At 43.2% G+C, this 22,325-nt stretch overlaps 1 protein-coding gene across 6 annotated transcripts in view; it reads left to right on the top strand.

Moving 5' to 3' along the window:
- The window catches only part of map3k22 (mitogen-activated protein kinase kinase kinase 22), a 138,351-nt gene that overhangs the window by 52,685 nt on the left and 63,341 nt on the right, over positions 1 to 22,325 (top strand). For 5 of the 6 annotated variants that reach the window (XM_068031424.1, XM_068031427.1, XM_068031422.1 and 2 more), the window contains 5 exons: positions 8,318 to 8,412; positions 14,555 to 14,595; positions 15,756 to 15,855; positions 18,815 to 18,928; positions 21,915 to 22,026. In XM_068031424.1, coding sequence (XP_067887525.1) covers positions 8,318 to 8,412; positions 14,555 to 14,595; positions 15,756 to 15,855; positions 18,815 to 18,928; positions 21,915 to 22,026 — 462 coding nt within the window. Of the gene's footprint in view, positions 1 to 1,766; positions 1,837 to 8,317; positions 8,413 to 14,554; positions 14,596 to 15,755; positions 15,856 to 18,814; positions 18,929 to 21,914; positions 22,027 to 22,325 lie in introns of all 6 variants that reach the window. The other variant, XM_068031428.1, reaches the window with a different exon arrangement.

The raw sequence follows: 22,325 nt of genomic DNA, 5'->3' as shown, positions 1-22,325 counted from the left end.
GGCCACACATGCCCGGTGTCACGCCATGCACAGATCCCACCTGTAAGCTACCTTCTAAAGTATGCACAGCATTGGTATCGGAGCTGGTGGCTGCGAGTGTGAGAGTGAGTGATGCTGTTTTTTTGCCTCATCAGCGTCTTCCTGCTCTTTCATCTCCTTCTTTTCCACCACTGCCTGGCTATGTTGGAGTTCTTGGGTATTTCGGAGGAGAAAAGCACAATGATAAGGCTGTGTGGCAGGGAAGCAGGAAAGCAGGGGGTGCATTCTTACTCTATCAACAGCTTGTATACCAGAAGAGATTGTGGGATGAGGGGAATGTGAGAAGGAGAATTGTGTATGAGCATATCTTCAGCTTCAGTTGTTTCAGTGCTGCTGCTGGCCACAGCCTCAGTCATTGCCGTTCCAGTGATGGCAGGCACTGTCTGCTCTATGTGTGTAAGAAGAGGCAGGCGTGCCTATCCTTCACCATTAAGCTCCTGCTGCCTAAAGTTACATGCTAGCTTGTCCTGTAAGAGAGAGGGAAGTGTGTCATTGCGTGTCCTGCAATGTGTTTGAGTAATGTGGTTGTCATGGTTGAATATCTTACTGCAGTGTGAGGTTTGCAACAGTGCAAAGTGTGAGAGGGTGAGGTGTTGGGCTGTGACTCTTGGTTGATGGGGATTGTTGGTATGTGAGTGGCGGTGGTGTGGTGAATGGAGCAGTGTGTGAGGCTAGATGGGCAATTGGTGCAATAATGCATTTGAAAATGCATTTACTGATCCTGACCACTTATCATTGAACAACTTGTGGCACTGCATGCAGGTCCATGGGGCCACACTGACATTGACTACCACTGCTGTTGCTCCTGCTGCTTTCTGAGTTTGTCTGGAGAGCCTCCTGGACCTCTGTGGATGGATGACATCTCCGCTCCTCTGCACCACCTCTGACTAAAGCCTCCGGTGCAGCGTCCAAATGTCTTGGAGCCGCTTTTTGCAATGTTGTGCCATCATTGTGCTTTTCTAGCTCAGTCTTTTCTGCAACCTGTTCCAACACCTGCTCCAGCCACAATGCACCTCCCCATTAAGAGGTGCAGTCTGGTTTTAAGTAGTTCAGGCTAGCTTTAAGCAGTGCTAGCCTCTGCCGATTTTGCACCCTTTTATCAAGCATGCTACTGAAACTATTTGATTGAGCAGGCAGCACAAAATTTGCATGCCGCACCGGAAGTAACAAGCGTGGGTTCATCTTGATCCCAATGCCCATTTTTGGGCCTTATCAAATTTTAGGGCCCTAGCGTTTAAAATGTTAAAAAGATTCAATAGCGTAGATGCAGAGGAATTATTTCCACTGGTCTGGGAATCAAGAAGGAGGAAATATATTAAATTAGAGCCAAGCCATTTAGGAGGGAAATCAGGAAGTAGTTTTTCATACGATGGGTAATGAAAATCTGGAATTCTCTCCTAAAAAGGCTGTGGATCCTGGGTCAAATGAGCCTTTCAAGAATGGGATTGATAGATGTTGATTGGGTAACGGTATCACAGCATATTGAGCAAAGGTGGGAAAATGATTGGTCATGACTTAATCAAATGGCTGGGCAGGCTTGAAGGGCTGAATGGCCTACTCCTGTTCGTATAAAAAATGTATTCAATCTTTTGACCACCTTCAAAAAAAATCTTCTTGTTGAAATGCATATAATATTCTTGACTTAAGAGGTTTGTCCTATAATGTTTACACCAATTTGCCCTTTTTTTAAGCAAATTAACAATTCCCCTTTTTATTTCCTTCTGAAGTGTTCCCAGAAACTGGTATCACAACAACATTCTAAGAATAACTTCTAGTTACTGTGCAAGTCTGAGTGAGGTAATGGTATTTTAACTATGTGGGCTCTGCTTTATGTGGCACAGAATGTCTGCAGTATGCAGCTTTAATTGATTGAATTAGCTGGGCTGTTTTTGGGAAATGGAAATTGTGTTTCCTTTATATTAAGTAAAGTTTATACCTGCATGAACTACTTGTACAGGTCAACAACTTGCTTTTGGATAGCATCTTCAACCTAGCGAAACATCCCAAAGTGGAGGAGAGTTAAAGCAGGTCTTGGTCGAGGAAGCTTTTGAAGTGATTGAGAGAGGTAGCTAAATGAGTTTAGGGAGAGAATCCCCAGCTTGTATGTGGAGTTTTTTTTTTAAAAAAGCACAATTATTGAAATCTAAAATTTGAAATAATAATTGCTGGGATTGGGTAACTGGATCAGTCACCACTTGAAAGATGGTTCTTGATTTAGGAACATAGAATTTGCCAAAAGTAAAGGACCAAAGTTCATTTGGTTTGGTCTCTACCATCCTGGTATTTGCATGATACAGTAATAATGTAGTTAAAGATGATCATGGCAATCAATCTGTATCAATTAATCTACAACAGATATGAGGTGAAGAAAGACAGCCAGTGGGTGGAAAGCTTTGGGAACCATAGGTCTAAAGACACCTGTTCCGCACAAGCATGCTATATTGACCATGGTCTGGCTTTTGTGGTCAGCAGCAAATGAGCGGCACTCACCGTTCATTAAGCTTAGAGCTCCCCGAAGACTTTATTGTGGGCTTTTAAGCTGCAACTTACAGTCATCTGGTGTCCAATACAGCGCAGTGCCCTTTATGGGAGATCTGGGACCTGTGTGAACAGGGCAAGCAAAAGCATGTCTCTTCAACTAATCAGATTGAATAATCCTCATTGAGGCACACAGAGTCTGAACCAGGAAGTGTAAGTTAGAATATTTAATTCAATATAAAGTCATATACAGAAATCAAAATAAAGAGAGGGAAAGAAAGATGAGTTTAAGAGAGAGATTGAACATTCACTTACACTTGAACGGACAAATCCTAAATCTTTCTGTCTGTTTAGCACGTGTATGTACAGCAGCTTCACACTGTTGTAAGTGCTTCAATGTTGATTCTATAGGCGAGGTATTGGTGTCGTGCAGCTTGTGGAGGAGCTGGGCAGCAATACACTGATTTCTGCTTTTAACTGAGCATGTGTGCTTGTGAGAACTTGCTGACCGATTTACTCCATTATAATGGTAAGCACTGTTAGTCTTACCCTTATTCTCAACCACAAAATCTGGGCCCATATGTCAAATTACTCATATATAGTATCCTAAAATATTAATCTCTGAAAGAAATTAATCTAATTTGCATTTTGGGTAGGATGTTTTCTCAAAACTCAATGAAGAGAACATAAGAAATAGGAGCAGGATTAGGTCATTCGGCCCGTCAAGACTGTCCTGCCATTCAATAAGATCATGGCTGATCTGCCCCAGGCCTCAACTCCTCTTTCGTGCTAGCTCCTCATAGCCCTCAACTCCCCGATATTTCAAAAATCTATCTACCTCCTCTTTAAATATTTTCAGTGATCTAGCCTCCACAACTCTCTGGGGTGGAGAATTCCTGACATTCACTACCCTCTGAGAGAAGAAATTCCTTCGCATCTCAGTTTTAAATGAGTGTCTCCTTATTCTGTAACTATGTCCCCTAGTTTGAGATTCCCCCACTAGTGGAAACAAACACCTTCTCAACATCTACCCTGTCAAGCCCCCTCAGAATCTTGTGCATTTCAATAAGATCACCCCTCATCCTTCTAAATTCTAATGAATATAGGCCTAACCTGTTGCACCCTCCAAGGGTCCCACGCTCACTTTAGCCTAATCTGTTTATCTGTTCTTGATAAGTCAACCCCTTCATCCTAGGAATCAGCCAAGTGAACCTCTTTTGAACTGCCTCTAATGCCAGTATATCCTTTCTTAAATATGGAGACCAAAACTGTACACAGTACTCCAGGTGCGGCCTCACCAACAACAGTTGTAATAAGACTTAGCTATTTTTGAACTTCAACCCCCTAGCAGTAAGGGCCAAAATTCCATTTGCCTTCTTAATTACTTGCTGCACCAACATGCCAATTTTTTGTGTTTCATGCTCAAGAACACCCAGATCCGTTTGTGCTGCACTTTTTTGAAGTCTCTCTCCATTTAGATAATCGTCTTTCAACACACCATTAACATATTGTTTGCCTTTGCTCCATGACCTTTTGATCAGCTATGTGGCCTGGTCCAATCTAGACCTCCTTTGTTTCCTTTTGCCCCACACCCACCTCACTTGCTTATAACCTGTGACTTTTCTAATATTTGTCAGTTCGAAGAAGGGTCACTGACCCGAAACATTAACTCTGCTTCTCTTTCCACAGATGCTGCCAGACCTGCTGAGTGGTTCCAGCATTTCTTGTTTTTATTTCAGATTTCCAGCATCCGCAGTATTTTGCTTTTATTATAGATAATCGTCTGCCCTTTGATTCTTCCTACCAAAGTGCATGACCTCACACTTTCCTACATTACACTCCATCTGCCAAGTTTTTACCCACTCACTAAAACTATCTAATCCCCTTGCAGATTCCTTATGTCCTCATCACAACATGCCCTCCCACCTATTTTTGCATCGTCAGCAAATTTGGATATATTACACTCTGCCCCCTCCTCCAAGTCATTAATATAGATCGTAAATAATTGAGGCCCTAGATCCTTGTGGCACTGCACTAGTTACGTCTTTCCAACCTGAAAAAGACCCATTAATCCCGACTCTCTGTCTTCTGTGAGTTAACCAATCCTCGATCCATGCCAATACATTACCCCCAATACCATGAGCTCCTATCTTGTGCAATAATCTTTTATGTGGGACCTTATGAAATGCCTTCTGGAAATCTAAATACACTACATCTACTGGTTCCCCTTTATCAACTCTGCTTGCTATATCCTCACAGAACTCGAGCAAATTTGTCAAACATGTTGAAGTCACAAAACCATGTTGACTCTGTTTGATTGCTTTAAGCTTTTCTAAATGTCCTGCCATTTCTTCCTTAATACTGGACTCTAGCATTTTCCCAATGACCGATGTTAGGCTGACTGGCCTATAGTTTCCTACTATTTTTCTCCCTCCCTTCTTGAACAGGGGCGTCACATTAGCAGTTTTCCAATCCGCTGGGACCCTCCCGGAATCCAGTGAGTTCTGGAAAATTTCAGCCAATGCCTCCACTACCTCTGCAGCCATTTCCTTTAAAACTGTTGGATGTAGGCCACCAGGTGCTGGCGACTTGTCTGCCTTTAGTTCCATTAGTTTGTCAAATATTTTGTCCCTAGTGATCGAGACTGTTACAAGATCTTTTCCCATTAGCTCCTTGCTTATCTGATATCTGTGGGATGTTTATAGTGTCCTCCACTGATGCAAAATATTGGTTTAAATTATCTGCCATTTCTCTGTTCTCTGTTATCAGTTCTCCAGCTGCACCCTCCAAGGGTCCCACGCTCACTTTAGCTACTTTTTTTATATACCTGTAGAAGCTCTTGCTGTTTGTTTCTATATTGCTTGCCAATTTACTTTTATAATCAGTTTTCTCCCTCTTTATTAGCTTTTTAGTCATCCGCTGCTGGTTCCTAAAAAATTCCCAATCCTCTGACGTACCACTAGTTTTCGCCACTTTGTATGTCTTAGTTTTTGATTGGATACCCTCCTTGACCCCCTTTGTTAACCACAGCTGGTTCATCCTTCTTATCGAGTCCTTTTTGAACGGGATAAATGTTTTCTCAGCCTTATGAAATATCTGCTTAAATGTCTGCCACTGCTCATCCACTGACCTTCCCCTTAGTCTATTTTCCCAGCCCGCTTTAGACAACTCTCTCCCTGAAGAAGGGTCACTGACCTGAAACGTTAACTCTGCTTCTCTCTCCACAGATGCTGCCAGACCTGCTGAGTATTTCCAGCATTTTTTGTTTTTGTTTCTTTCTTCATACCTCTGTAATTTCCCTTGACACTGGTTTGAGACCCGAGTTGCTCACCCTCAAACTGAATTTGAAATTCTACCATGTTGTGATCACTGCCCCCTAGAGGATCCTTAACTACGATATCTCTTATTAATCCTACTTCATTACACATTACTAGATCTAAAATGCACAACCTTTATCTTGTGAAAAATAAAACTTGAATTCATACAGCATCTTATGAAGTCCTCGGGACATCCCAAAGCACTTCACAACACATGAATTGACTTTGAAGCACAGCAATAGTTGTCAAGTAGGCAAATACAGAAGCCAGTTGTAGTTATCATACAGCAATATCTCCCAATGAATGACCAGTCAAACTGTGATGTTGATTGCAGAAGGAATGTTCGACTGGAAGGGAATCAGATACTGCCCATATCCTGTGTATTCTGTTTTATTTGTGGCTGCTGCCAATGCTAAAAATTGATGGGAATCAATGATAGAGTTTTCTTTCCACTGCTGCCTCCTATTTTTCATACTCTCATTTTTATTTTTTCTAGCACACCACCATCATAAACAGTTTTTTTTAACCGCTCATTTCTGACCCCATATCCTCTACATTAACTATTCTTTGTCACCTCCAGATTTGGCCTTTCCAATGCTCTCTTGGCTAGCTTTCCATCTTTCATCCTCTATAAACTTAGACAGAAGAGTTTTGCTTGAGCGTAAGCTCCATTCACCTATCATCCCTGTGCTCACTGGCTTCCAGTTTAAAAACACTCATCCTCATGTTCAAATTCCTCCGTGGGCTCACTCTGCCCTTTATCTCTGTAATCCCATCAAGCCCTACAACTGCTCGAGAACTTTTGAGTTCTTTCAACCCCAGTCTCCTGTGCTTCCCTATGTCAGCTGTCCAGGCCCTCAACACTGAATTCTGTCCCTAAACCCCTCCACATCTTCACCTTTCTGCTCCTTTTAGACGCTTCTTAAATCCTACTTCATTCACTACGTTCTGTCACCTGCCATAATATCTGGTTCATTGTTCCAGTGTCAATTATTGTCTCCTGTGAGGTGCTTTCAGATGCTTTATTATGTCAGATGTGTTACATCAAAGCTAGCTTTTGTTTTTGCTTCCCTACTTTTCTATGTATTGTTTTCTCTGAATTTCTTCTGATAAATAATGGGGAGAAAACATTTAGTCTACAGGAAAAGATAAATCTTAATCTGTGGTCTAAGTAAAAGGGACTTTCTGTTTTTGAAAATTAATTGGTTGAGTGAGTAACTCATCCAACTATGAACTTGACCTGAGTTTATGTAGTGGAAGATTTTCCACACTGTTAGGACTGCAGTAGAACCTGGCAGCTGAAAAGAGGCTGGGGCTTCCAGATCCAACAGTTAAGTGCTTTCCCAGCACTGCTTGTGGACCAGGACTGCTCCCCTTGGTCTTATAAGTAATTCATCTGCCATGAGCGGCTTCTGTCCAGCACCCCCACTCCGCCTTCAATTAGTGCCTTGCCTCACCCCTACCCTGCGATCAGCCTCCCACCATTGTCTGAACCCTGTCCTGCGATTGTCCGATGCCCCCGCAATCGTCCTTAATCTCCCCCGCACCCCCCCAACCCGTGATTGGCCCCCCTTCACCTGTGGTCGCCCTTTGTGCGATCTGACCCGGCCCCTCCCCCCCCCCCCAATCATTATCTGACATCCCCTCGCCCTTCCCCTGCGACTGTGAAACCCTCACCCCTTGCCTTACAATCACTTGGTCCTTCTCCCACTGGACCCAGCTACAGCACCTTGCCACTTGCTTGCACTCCCACCCACTAGTCAGGCTGTTAATTTGGGCGGCTCACAGGCTGGAGACTTCAGAGGGTTAGTTAAATGAGCTCCCAGAATTAAGATCAGGAGGGCTTCCACGACCCCAGCTTTGCCTCGGCCTCCTAACCATAAATATCGGACCCGCTGTCTTTGAAATGAGACATTAAATTGGGATTCTGTCTGCTGTTTTAGGTGGCTTTAAAAGACCCCATTGCATTATATGAAGAAGAGCAGGAGCCTTGCTGATATTCAACCCTCAAACAACATCACTAAAACAGACTATCTGCTCATTTATCTCATTGCTGTTTGTAGAACCTTGCTATGCATAAACTGGCTTCTGTGCTTCCCTACATTACAACAGTGACCATACTTTAATTGGCTGTAAACTGCTTTGGGGATATTTTGAGATCATGAAAGTTGGTAAATAAATGCAAGTTCTTTATTACTCGCTAAGTGCTTAGCAACCCCTCCAGATACTAGGAAAGCAACTTGCATGGCACTTGCTTTTACCAACTTATTTTCTGATGGAGACCACTTGGGCGCCTCAGTTTAATGCTCTGTGCTTAAAATAATTCTTATATTTTAGGAAAAAAATATTTGAGGTTGAACAGGCTGCTTGGTTTTAATTGAATCAATTTAAGTTCGAAAGTGTTACTTAATTCAGCTGAATAGAGAAAAATGTGTCAGTAACTTTCACATCAACTTGACTTTTTTTTTGGTTTTGTTTCCCAGATGAACAGGAAGCCCTGAATTCGATTATGAAAGATCTGGCTGCTTTGGGGAAGTGCCGAAAGTTACTAAAATATGATGGCAGCAAAAGCAATCAGGTAAGATTGGTGTGAAAGATCTGGACAGCTTTAGTTTAAGTCAGCAAACATTGCCAGTGTTGTCACTGTGCTAATTCAGTGAACTAAGGCCATTTTGTTGTTGGAAAAGACACAAGCAAAGCAATCTGTATTGATGTATAATACTCTCAGTTCACCACCTCAAATTGTCCCCTTGACCAGTGACTGACCAGTGACTACTTCAGCCAAAGACACTTTTACATTATAAAACTGCAGCCAATGATAAATGAACAGTTCAATGTGTCACAAGTGACAATGAGATTGATAGATTTTTGTTAGGCAAGAGTATTAAGGGTTATGGAATCAAGATGGATAGATGAAGTTGAGATATAGATAAGACATAATCCAATTGAATGATGAAACAGGCTTGTGGGGCTGAATGGCCTACTTCTGATCATGTATTCCTTCATCATCATTTCCAGCTGGAAGTATCGAGCTGGATTTTATGCAGGCAGTGAGGGTCCTGACGCTGGGCCAGAGAGGCAAGGGGAACCCTGTCTTGGCCATTTGGGGGAGCCCCGGCTGCATTTCATGGCCCTCCGGCAGTTAACTGCCAGCGCCTCTAAGAGCTGCCAGCCAATCAGAGGGCCATCAGCTCAGCAGTCTTAGCAATGCCACCAGGAGTGGTGGCTACTGCTGGTACTGTAGTAGGCATGGGACAAGGAACAGCACTGGAGTCAAGTAGTGCAGGTAAGTGGGGTAGGTTCACCGGAGCCAGTTAGGGGAGGTGGTGGTTACTGAGGGTGAGTGGGTTGTGGTTGTGGGCCACAGGTTACCCAAGCAGGAGGCCGCTCCCCCCGCCCCCCCCCGCCACAACAGCCAACGAGCCTGCAGGGAGGCCACTTGGTGATACAAAATCATTGCTTTCCGTACCCTTGCCCACTCTAGCTGTGTCTCTTCAAGCTTTATGACCCAGCCTTTGCTTTTCACCCCTTCGACTCCTGTGTATCCTCTTATCCTTTTATTCTGATATTGGCTGCAGAGCCTTCAGCCCTACTCTGTGAACTCCCTATCGAAACTCCTCCATCTTTACTTCTGTCCCCATATGGAAGACCTCACTTAAAACAGATATTTTTGCCCAAGTTTTGGACGTTTCTTGCTGGTCAGCATCCACTTGTATTATTGGCAGCGGAAACCCTTCTTTTGGGGCTCTTGAATTCTGACACATTTTCATTTAATCTATTGCCTGCCACTTGCTCGTGAAGAGGTCTCGGGGGGGGGGGGGGTGGATATATAACTATGGGGAGAGTAGCAGTGGGAAGCTGATTATAGCATCACTGTCTCAAAACCAGTGGCAACAAGGCAAAAGCACCTCATGTTTTATTTACACACAATTTAAGTGTAGCCCAGACTTGGCATGATATGGTGTAATGTCATGTAATATTGTGATTCTGATAATTGGCTGGCAGCCTAGCAATCACAAGTTAAACTTCCACCATAGTAAGTTGAATTCAATAAATCTGTCAATTTGTGGGCCAGCATCAGAAAAATAAATATGCACAGCACGGGATTGTTGCAAATGCCTCGTTAGTTCTTGGCACTAACTCACACCATGTGGTTAATTTAATATTCTCCGATGTTGTCTATCCCACCACTGTCTTCTCAGGTTAATTAGGGAGGGCAGTAAATGCGGCTTTGCCAGTACTGCCTACATCTCATAAACAAAAAATTTCTAAGTTGAATGCTGGGTAAAGTGGATATAGCATAAAAATTTCACACCACTGCCATGGCAGTTTGCTGTAATCTCAGTGACTACATGGTGTGCACCTCACAGAGGGAAAGGGACACTACTAATTCAAGCCTTTCGAGAATATTTAGTGCTGTGCTTCATATGGGTGCAGCACTAGGCACTGAACATGTGTACTTTTACTCTTGATTGTTTTGGAGCCCTGACAAGAATGCTGTAATCATTCTGGCTATCAACAGAGCTGTAAGGTGAAAGTCAATGAATTCCCTGCAAGTCAATTTGCTCATGTTGATAATCAAGTTTATATCCCATTCTAGTACCTTTGGGTTTCTTAGTTGGATTTTCAGCTTCTCCTCAGTTTTCAAAAGTTAAAAGGACTCCTTTCCTGCCTTTACCATGGCGTTTCACTTGTCAGTGTTCTGTTCTGTACATCAAAGCATTCCTTTGTTATCTGTTTCAGTTGACTCTGGCTAGCTTTTTACTGAGGGTGTGTTCCACTTCGGAATATCATTTAGCATTTGCTATTATTCTGAATGACGAGCAAGGCCCTTCCCTAGCTCCAAAAATAGATTCCTTTAAAAAAATAGTTTTATCTTCAATATATTTTATGTTCAGTTTAGAGCACATGGATATACATACATCAGTGTTGACATCCCAGACTCCTCCTTTTGATGACAGATCTTCTCATTCCTCCGTTCCTTTTATCTCCCTGCCTCGCGCACCCACCACCCCCAGCTGTGGCAAGTTAGAGGAACTCTTGGATTTTTATTTTCACCATAAGGATTAGAACTATCTGCTCAAGTTCCTTCTTGCACCCAACAACCCCCATACTGTTGTCCTGCTCTTATGTAGAATCATAGAAACTTACAGCACAGAAGGAGGCTATTTGGCCTGTCTTACTGTTCTGGCTCTTTTGATATAGCAGTCATGCTTGGTTATACATTCCTATTTTTTATCTGTAACTCTGCAATTTTCTCATCCTCAAGTATTTGTCCAACTCCCTTCCAATACCTTTTCCTGACAACTCCGAGTAAAAAAATTCTCCTCTTCTCCTGTCTAGATCTTTTGACAATGATTTAGAATCCATGACCTTTTGTTATTGAACCACTTGCCAGAGGGATTCGTTTTTCTCGATCAAAACTTCACCATCTTGAAAACCTCTATTAGGGCGGCACAGTGGCGCAGTGGTTAGCACCGCAGCCTCACAGCTCCAGCGACCTGGATTCAATTCTGGGTACTGCCTGTGTGGAGTTTGCAAGTTCTCCCTGTGTCTGCGTGGGTTTCCTCCGGGTGCTCTGGTTTCCTCCCACAGTCAAAAGACTTGCAGGTTGATAGGTAAATTGGCCATTATAAATTGTCCCTAGTATAGGTAGGTGGTAGGGGAATATAGGGACAGGTGAGGATGTGGTAGGAATATGGGATTAGTATAAATGGGTGCTTAATGGTCGGCACAGACTCGGTGGGCCGAAGGGCCTGTTTCAGTGCTGTATATCTAAATCTAAACAGAACAAATTCAGCTGTGATGGCCATCATAAATAACCTGCTGACATTCCCTGCCTAAGTTCACACATGAAAATGTCACCTCTTAGGGCTTCTCCTTGTAACAGCGAAAGTTGACTGCAACATTTGCATTTAGATAGTGTCTTTAACGAAGTAAAATGTCCCAAGAAGCGTAATCAGACATAAATTGGCACCCAAAAGCTTGATCAAAGAGGTAGGTTTTAAGGAGCGTCTTACAGGGAGAAAGGGAGGTGTAAAGGTTTAGGGAGGGAATTACAGAACCTGGGGCCTAGACAGTTGAAGGCACATCAGTCAATGGTGGGGCGAAGGAAATTAGAGGTACATAAGAGGCCAGATGTGGAGGAACATAGAATTCTCGGAAGGTTGTAGGGTTGATTGCAGAGATAGGAAGGCTGAGGCTATGGAGGAATTTGAACATGAGGATGAAAATTTTAAATTTGAGGTAGTGTTGGACCAGGAGCTAATGTAGGTCAGTGAGCACAGGAGCAATGGGTGAAGAGTAATTGTTGTGAGTTGGGATATGGACAGCAGAGTTTTGTATGAGCTCATGTTTATGGAAGGTGGAAATTGAGAGGCCAATCAGGAGAGCATTGGGAATATTTGAGTTGCCATCTAGTTGTCTGTTCAAACCTAGCAATATAAGCTTTCCCATTATATGTCGGTGGTTAAGTGCATATTAGACAATCCCGGGCACGTTACCAAAATGTGCTGCTAGTGGGTGAGTTATCTTAACCTCTGCCAGAAAGTTTCAGTGACATTCTTTGAAGACCACCTACTTCCACCTTATAAATAAAAACAGAAAATGCTGGAAATACTTAGCAGTATCTGTGGAGAGAGAAACAGAGTTAATATTTCAGGTTTCAGACCTTTCATCAGAACAGGGAAAAGTTAGAAATGTAGTAAGTTTTAAGCAAATGAAAGTGGGAAGGGTAGGAAAAAAAACAAAAGGGATGTCTGTCATAGGGTGGAAGACGGGAGAGACTAAATGACGAAAGAGTTAGTGGTACAGGGTGAAAAGGGAGTGTTATGAGAGAAGGTGTGAATGGCAGAATGAGGAACAGCTGAAATTGAAACCTGCAAAGAAAAGGAAACAAAATGGGGGAAAGGATTATGATCTGAAATTGTTGAACTCAATGTTGAGACTGGAAGGCTGTGAAGTGTGTAGTTGAAAGATGAGGTGCTGTTCTTTGACCTTACGTTGAGCATCATTGGAATACTGCAGTAGGCTGAGGACAGAGAGATCAGCGTGATAGCAAGGTGGAGAATTAAAATGGCACATGACTGGAAGTTCAGGGTCTTGCTTGCAGACTGAATGGAGGTGTTCCACAAAGTGGTCACCCAATTTGCGTTTGGTCTCCCTAATGTAGAGCAGACAGCATTGTGAGCAGCGAATACTGTATACTAGATTGAAAGAAGTACACATAAATTGCAGTTTCACCTGGAAGGAGTTTGGGGCCTTGGAGAGTGGAGGTGAAAGGGCAGATGTTGCATCTCCTGCTCTTGCATGGAAAGATCCCATGGGAAAGAGAGAGGGTGTTGGGGCTGACTGAGGGGTGGACCAGGGTGGCATGAAGGGAATGGTCTCTTCGGAATGCTGAAAGGGGAGGGGAGAGGAAGATGTGTTTGTGGTGGCATCATGCTGGAGGTGGCGGAAATGGCAAAGGATGATCCGTTGAAAACAGAGGCTGGTGAGGACAAAGGGAACCCAATCATGTTTTGGGAGGGAGAGGAATGAGTGAGAACCAAAGTGCAGGAAATGAGACTGACACGGTCGAGGGCCCTGTCAACCTCGGTGGGAAGGAATCCTCGATTGAGGAAAAAGGAAGACATTTCAGAAGCGCTGGTATGGAAGGTTGCATCATCAGAACAGATGCGACAGAGACGGACAAACTGGGAGAATTAAATGGAGTCCTTATAGGAAGCAGAGTGTGAGAAAGTGTAGTCGAGGTAGCTGGGAGAGTGAGTGAGCTTATAGCGAATATTCGTTGATCGCCTGTTCCCAGAAATGGAGGCAAGGGAAGGGAAGAATCAAAGATGGACAATGTGAAGATGAGAGAAGGGTGGAAATTGGAAGCAAAGTTGATGAAATTTTCCAGGGTAAGAGCAGGAAACGGCACTGATTGTTAAATTCCAGAAAGCTTCTTGTGGAAGGATGATGCTGGAGCCTAACTTTGCTCAGTTTCACACTTATTGTACAGAGTAAAAGGATTACAAACACGTAGCTCCTCACTCAAAAACCTCCACTAGCAAGTCTCAGTAAGTGTCTGCTTATAAGTGCTCAAGTAAGACCCCAATTAACTCCCTCCACCTGCATATTATTAAACAATTGATACACAATTAACAGATTAACATTGATAGTCATCAATGTATTAGAGGGGACCTGAGTAGGACTGGAACAAGGAATGTTCCACATATCTCTCAAAAAAGGCAGGCATAGCTAGGACCCGTGCAGGTACCCATAGCAACACGTTTTATTTGACGGAATTGAGTGGAGTTAAAGAAATTGCTCAATGTGAGAACAAGTTCAGCCAGGCGGAGGAGGATGGTGGTGAATGGAGACTGGTTGGGCCTCCGTTCAAGGAAGAAAATTCCACCTGCATTATATTGGCCATCTCTGCCCCCACCTCAGTGCATCTGCTGCTGTAACCCGAATCCATGTGACCTCCATGTTCGACTATTCAATTGCTCTCCTGTCTTTCATGCTTCAACTTAAACTTTAGCTCATCTAAAACACTGCCGGCCCTACCTGCATCAGTAGGCACCTCCTGCTCTACAATCCTCTGAGAACTCTGCATGTTTTTGTTGTTGTTAACTTACCCCAGCAGGGATGACTCTGCATTTATAATCTTGGTGAAGCCATATAAATTATTTGTTTTTACCCTTTTGGTTCTGGTAATCATTTCTCTGTTTTTGTAGAATGAGGTGAGGGTCAAGTTTGAGCATGAAGGAGAAAAAAGGCAAGTTATATTTTACATTTATTTAACAAAAAAGTCTTTTGTTTAATTTCATACGACTTTGACCAGATCTCTGAATGTAAGCGTTTATTGGTGTTGGCTTTCTAAATGGAAATTTGTAAAAATAATTGATTCTTTACATAATTTTGCTAATTAAGTTAAAAAGAAAATGTTTCCTCTAATGACAATGCATTAAACTGTCTGGTATGGTACTGACTACACACCTGCAAGGTTCAAGGCTGAGTTGGTTAGTTTCTACTGGAATAGTATTGGAAGAGCTAGTCTGGGGGGGGTCAGTGGAGGGTGGTGGAGGTGGATGGGGAAGGAATACATCTAATTTTACAAAACTGATCACCAAAAGGAGTTCCCTGCTGGAAAGGATGTACGTGCATATGGATATTAATGAGAACAGGATTGGTATTGCCTATGATTCCGTGATTTCCTCACCCACTGCACCCACCCCGTGCCCTTAGCTGTACAGTCAGGTGATAATGGTCAGAGTTCAGAAATAGGGAAATACCTTTACATACGCACAAATGAATTAGGAGCAGGAGTAGGCCACTCGGCCCTTCGAGCCTGCTCTGCCATTCAATAAGTTCATGGCCGAACTGATTACTCCACATTTCCACCTACCCTCAATAACCTTCCACCCCTTTGCTTATCAAGAATCTATCTACCTCTGCCTTAAAAATATTCAAAGACTCTGCTTCTACCACCTTTTGAGAAAGAGAATTCCAAAGACTCACGATCCTCTGAGAGAAAAAATTTCTCCTCATCTCTGTCTTAAATGGGCAACCCCTTACTTTTAAACAGTGACCCCTAGTTCTAGATTCTCCCACAAGGGGAAACATCCTTTCCACATCCAGCCTGTCAAGACCCCTCAGGTTTTTATATGTTTCATTCATATATATTGTATAAAAAAGGTCTTTATAAAAATCTGGAAACGTACACTATATTGGCTCAAATTCGCAATAATGTCTGCTTGATCAGGACCTAGAGGGTAGCTACTGTTTGAGATACCAGCAGGGAAAGGGAGGGAGAGCATTGATAGACCTTAAAGCCATTTTTAGATTTTCAAAAGCTGCTGTGAGGCTCTTGCTTCCTCGTTAAGGGGTTGGAGGGACTTATAAACTTGTATGTAATCTGAAGTTTTTTTTCCAAAGGATCATGCATTTTCCTAGACCAGTAAAGTTGAAAGACATGCTACAGAAGGTCAATGATGCCTTTGGACAGCAAATGGAGTTGCATTTTATTAACAATGAGGTACATTTTTCTGATGCTCTGCATGCTTAATTTGTTAGTTGTTAGCTTTCTGCACAATGTGCGTAGTGTATGTGTAGTCACTGTGCAACCATTGCACAAGATGATCAGGAATGTCCAAACTAGCATTCAGAAACAGCCAGTTTGTAAATATTTACTTCACTCCTTGGCTCTTGAAGTGCTGGTTCCCTGACTGATTGAGAGACCCAACCAGCTCCCCTGTCTTTCCCTATGCAGTTTTCCTAAAGGCCAGCTCAATACTATGGGAATGGGAGGAAAATGAAAAATGAGAGAGAGAAACACAAATAATGGAATAATAAAAGTGAGGAAGAGAATGAAACAGAAGTGGGGGAGGAGGGCAGGCAGTGTGTGCTGAATGATCACCTTCGGTGCTGTATGATTCCATGATTTTATGATTCCATGAGTAAAGGAGGAAACATAATTGTCTTTCAGACTTGCCATGACCTTGGTGATAAGGGTGTGAAAGGCTGGTTTCTTGATGGACCCAGTTTGTGAAAGACTTTGAATAGTAAAACCAGGCGGCTTTCTTGCGGACTGGGGGGCCCTCCTGATCGGGCACCCTGTGCCCCAAGGAGGGCCGCCACCGAAGCCCCAACCACCCCCAATGCACAACACTCACCCCCTCGAACCGATTCCCCCCTTGCCTTGCCGGGGCCTGACCGATTGTACCCGGTGAGGCCCCAAGAACCTACCTGAGTTCCGGGGCCGTCCTTCCTCTTGCCTCTGATGGCTGGTTGTAGTTCCAGCAGTGGCCACCGCACCCAGTGGTGCTGCTGGGACTAAAAGCTGCCGGCCCGCTGATTGGCTGGCAGCTCCATTACAAAAGAACAAAGATAAAGATAATTACAGCACAGGAACAGGCCCTTCGGCCCTCCAAGCCTGCGCCGATCCAGATCCTCTCTCTAAACATGTCGCCTATTTTCTAAGGTTCTGTATCTCTTTTCTTCCTGCCCATTCATGTATCTGTCTAGATACATCTTAAAAGACTCCATCGTGCCCGCATCTACCACCTCCGCTGGCAACGCGTTCCAGGTGCCCACAACCCTCTGCGTAAAGAACTTTCCACGCATATCCCCCCTAAACATTTCCCCTTTCACTTTGAACTCGTGTCCTCTAGTAATTGAATCCCCCACTCTGGGAAAAAGCCTCTTGCTGTCCACCCTGTCTATACCTCTCATGATTTTGTACACCTCAATCAGGTCCCCCCTCAACCTCCGTCTTTCTAATGAAAATAATCCTAATCTACTCAACCTCTCTTCATAGCTAGCGCCCTCCATACCAGGCAACATCCTGGTGAACCTCCTCTGCACCCTCTCCAAAGCATCCACATCCTTTTGATAATGTGGCGACCAGAACTGTACGCAGTATTCCAAATGTGGCCGAACCAAAGTCCTATACAACTGTAACATGACCTGCCAACTCTTGCACTCAATGCCCCGTCCGATGAAGGAAAGCATGCCGTATGCCTTCTTGACCACTCTATTTACCTGCGTTGCCACCTTCAGGGAACAGTGGACCTGAACACCCAAATCTCTCTGGACATCAATTTTCCCCAGGACTTTTCCATTTACTGTATAGTTCACTCTTGAATTGGATCTTCCAAAATGCATCACCTCGCATTTGCCCTGATTGAACTCCATCTGCCATTTCTCTGCCCAACTCTCTACTCTATCTATATTCTGCTGTATTCTCTGACAGTCCCCTTCACTATCTGCTACTCCACCAATCTTAGTGTCGTCTGCAAACTTGCTAATCAGTCCACCTATACTTTCCTCCAAATCATTAATGTATATCACAAACAACAGTGGTCCCAGCACGGATCCCTGTGGAACACCACTGGTCACACGTCTCCATTTTGAGAAACTCCCCTCTACTGCTACTCTCTGTCTCCTGTTGCCCAGCCAGTTCTTTATCCATCTAGCTAGTACACCCTGGACCCCATGCGCCTTCACTTTCTCCATCAGCCTGCCATGGGGAACCTTATCAAACGCCTTACTGAAGTCCATGTATATGACATCGACAGCCCTTCCCTCATCAATCAACTTTGTCACTTCCTCAAAGAATTCTATTAAGTTGGTAAGACATGACCTTCCCTGCACAAAACCATGTTGCCTATCACTGATGAGCCCATTTTCTTCCAAATGGGAATAGATCCTATCCCTCAGTATCTTCTCCAGCAGCTTCCCTACCACTGACGTCAGGCTCACCGGTCTATAATTACCTGGATTATCCCTGCTACCCTTCTTAAACAAGGGGACAACATTAGCAATTCTCCAGTCCTCCGGGACCTCACCCATGTTTAAGGATGCTGCAAAGATATCTGTTAAGGCCCCAGCTATTTCCTCTCTCGCTTCCCTCAGTAACCTTGGATAGATCCCATCCGGACCTGGGGACTTGTCCACCTTAATGCCCTTTAGAATACCCAACACTTCCTCCCTCCTTATGCCGACTTGACCTAGAGTAATCAAACATCTGTTCCTAACCTCAACATCCGTCATGTCCCTCTCCTCGGTGAATACCGATGCAAAGTACTCGTTTAGAATCTCACCCATTTTCTCTGAGTCCAAGCATAACATTACTCCTTTGTCCTTTAGTGGGCCAATCCTTTCTCTAGTTACCCTCTTTCTCCTTAGTTGGGACTTCCTGCCTCAAGGCCCGGCGGTTGCAGGCTCGCCACCACCTTTTTGGCCGGTGGGCGGGGCCTCCCGCCCAACGTAATATTCCAGCCATTAACTCTGCTTCTCTCTCTACAGATGCTGCCACACTTGCTGAGTATTTCCAGCATTTTCTGTTTTTACACAACAGCGAAATTCTTGTTGAGTTCAGGTTTGTCTAAGATGAAACTCAGTGAGGAAAGTTCTAGGAAAGTTAAGTCTGAAGAGTTCTAGTTATGCACTAATCTCCGCATTAACTTTGTCTGTGTTTGTAAATTACCATACAGCTTCGCACTCCATTACGATGTCAGAACGAATTGGACAAAGCAGTTGAGCACTTGGACCTCAATTCTAGTATGAAAAGCCTGAGGATTTTGGTTATGCCTCGAAAGAACAGCCATGTGAGTTACCTTGTATAATAAATACTTTTACCTATATTTTTCTTGAGTCAAAGCTATTTGTTAAGTTTTGGCTGATAAACTTAATAACACTCTTAATATGAGTCAAGCGGGTAGAAATGGAAGTATTGGAGTAGTGTGAAAAGTGAAAGATGAGTTTGTATGAACATGGATCTTTGGCCATTTTTGATCTCATCCTTCCAGATTAGCAAAGCTACCATAACAGACTTACGGTCTTCCCATTACAATCCTACCATCTTACTATTACATCAGCTGTTCCCTAAATAAACCCAAAGTTCTAATTGCAACCATTCTTCTTGGCAACATGTTTGTCCACCTTTTGCGTCAAGAAAGACTTCCCGATGTCTGCCTTAAATTTGTGTTTCATAGTCCTGAACCTCTCAACTCTTGGCCTGCTATGTTGCCATCTTTGAAAGTGTTGCCCTGGGTTTACTTTCTATATCCGATTAAGTATCTTACATACCTGTATAATCTCCACTTCCAAGGCATCTTTTTCTGAACTTGAAGCTTGTAACATCGTCACTGCAACATAGGATCAGCCTTGTTGCTGTTCTCTCCTCTGCCTCTGGGTCCTGATTGGCCCCTGAACTGTGAAGCATGTTGGGAAGGGTAAAATACCTGATTTCCAGCGCTGCATTGCAAGCCTGGGCCACATATACAACTTTAAATTCTTCTGCCTAAGCAATTAATATACTTGAGCACTGAATTATCCTGTCTCTGGAACTCGCACCTGGCATGAAATGTGAGATCTGCTTGCAGTTGGCAAGATGAATGCATACTCATCTGTGGTAGACAATCAGAGTCCCAATGCCTGATTTGCAAGGTCAAAAATCATACAATCAGATATTTACTAAACCCACCAACCGCCCCCCCCCCCCAATTTTAGTTGATAATTTTGCTTTTTTCAGTGCCCAACTCAGTAATTCCTCTCACCTAGCACCCTACATTAATGCTGCTTAATATATCTATTGATGTTAATCCAACTCCCTTGCATTGTTAGATTCAGTAACTATTTTTAATCAGCACTCTATGTTATTGATTCTACAGTGATTCTACTGTTGGTATTCAGTGTGGGGTTCACTTAGTTCCCTGTGTTACTGGCTGGATCTGACTTGATAATGCAGTTGCCTCATACAGTCAGAATTAGTGATTTCTTTCAGTCAGCACCCAGTAACTGACTGTATACCTCGTATTAATCCAGCCCCATCACACTGTCAGGTTCAGTATTTCCTCCCAGTAAATGTTATTGACTGTATCTCTCCTGTTGTTAATCTAGCTCCCTCACACCATCAGGCTCAATAATTTCATTCAGTTTGCCACCCATCATACAATACCATAGCAACTATGGGTTGAACAAATATTCAAAAGAAACACAAAAAAAATTACTCAAATGTTTGAGTTGTTTTGTAAAACAATTGTGAAAATAAACACAGTGCTGCAAACCCTGTGCCTCCGAGCACAAATGGACAACTGTCGCATTACTCCTGAAATCTGTAATGGTGGAATTATTTAGTAGTGTTATAATCCCCTGTAGACTACCAACAAACCAAAAGAATTAAATCCACCGACTGACCCCAATTTAGGAAACCAAAAACCAAATGGACAAGATTTCACTTTTATAAATTTTACTTTAACACTCAAACCAAAACCAAGATAAATTAAATATGCAAATAAAAGCAAAATACTGTGGATGCTGGAAGTCTGAAATAAAAACAAAGTGCTGGAGAAACTTAGCAGGTCTGGCAGCATCTGTGGAGAAAAAAACAAAGTTAATGTTTCAGGTCATAGACCTTTCATCAGAACTTCTGATGAAGGGTCACTGACCTGAAACGTTAACTCTGCTTCTCTCCCCACAGATGCTGCCAGACCTGCTGAGTTTCTCCAGCACTTTCTGTTTTTATTATAAATTAAACATGAACTAACATTTCAATCAGGGTCATTATATATATCTTAAGGGTTACATGTTAATTAGCAGATGCAGCAAAGATAGTCCTTACGGATCCACTGTACAGTCTTATCAGTAAGGTGGTGTCGAACAGTCCCACAGTACTACCACAGATCTTCCTCGGGCAGTTTTTCAGGTTCTGTCCTCCAGGATGTAGATAGCGAGCAATGCAGTCATCCCTTAACGGTTTGGTTTGGTCGCCTCTTGAACACCCTCAGCCTTGCCCGCTACTGTCCTAATGGCGTGGTACCATGGATAACTCTTTCGGTCACTGAATGCAGCTGCCATAAGTCACTCACTAATGGTCAGCCATTAGTCCAGGCTCCTTTGCCTGCAGTCAAAACAACTGCTTCAACAAGCTGCTTTGTAGTCTGCTTCAATTCCAAGCAGTCTCTCAGGATGCACAAAAACCTGCTGCTCTCAGGCTGTCTCCTTAAACAATAAACTGGCTGATTTTTTTTTCCATTCACTGCAGAGTCCTTCTCAACTCTCTAAAGCCTTTTGTTTGAAACTGAACCTTAACCTCTAGTCACATGTCCTTGGTTTACAGAAAAAAACCCTGTTTTTTTCTCAGTCACAGGTCTATTTGTTTGTCTAACCTGGGTTTGACTTCCCAGAATCTGGAAGCCTTTGGTTTCCATTTCAAATCGGGGACTGTCTCAAAAAAATCAAACTGTACAGAACTCATCCTACACATAAAGACTCCATCACAAGTAGCAACATACAACAGCATCAGCTTTGCACAAAAAACACTCCAGTTAAAAACAGGAACAGAACGTCTGGAAATAGGCAGTGTGTCTGTTAGCATCTGAAAGAGAAAAGATAGATTAATATTTCAGAAGTAGATCCTTCATCAGAACACAAGGGTCTTCACCCAAAATGTTAACCTAACTTTGTCTCTCAGATGCTGATAGGCTTGCTCAGCATTTTTTATCTACTCTGATTTCAGCATTGGCATTTTGTTTTTAGTTTATCAATTCTGCTGCTTAAACAAGTTATCATGTATTTATGCGATTCTGACAGGTAAACTGTAAAACCATGGAGAAGCTGCCTGAAATTAGAATGGCGAAGTCTATGGGAGACTTGCTGGGCTCGTTGTATAAGGGGAATGAGCGGCACCGGAAACTGTCGACAGGTGAGGCAGTTGATACAACATAGTTAAGTAAAATACCCAGCAAAAGGACGATATTTTTAGGCTCCCATGTGACTCTCCTGGTTTATGCAGTGAATAGCTGAGCTGTACTGACTAAGAAGGATGTTAGTGTAGTTTCAAGTCTGTTCTAGATTAGCTGATCTCAGCTAGAGTGACAATAGTAGAAGGTGCTACAATTGGTCTTAGTACCCTTGGGTTAGGGAGTGGAAGAGCAGGCAGGATTCTCAGTTGGAAGCGTGTGTTCATGAACAGGATTGGGCTGAGCTTTGACTTTCCCCCTT

The sequence above is a fragment of the Heterodontus francisci genome, chromosome 5, assembly GCF_036365525.1.
Source record: "Heterodontus francisci isolate sHetFra1 chromosome 5, sHetFra1.hap1, whole genome shotgun sequence".
Lineage (NCBI taxonomy): Eukaryota > Metazoa > Chordata > Chondrichthyes > Heterodontiformes > Heterodontidae > Heterodontus > Heterodontus francisci.
The sequence above is the reverse complement of the archived record's forward strand: the minus strand, read 5'-3'. Positions and strand labels throughout refer to the sequence as shown.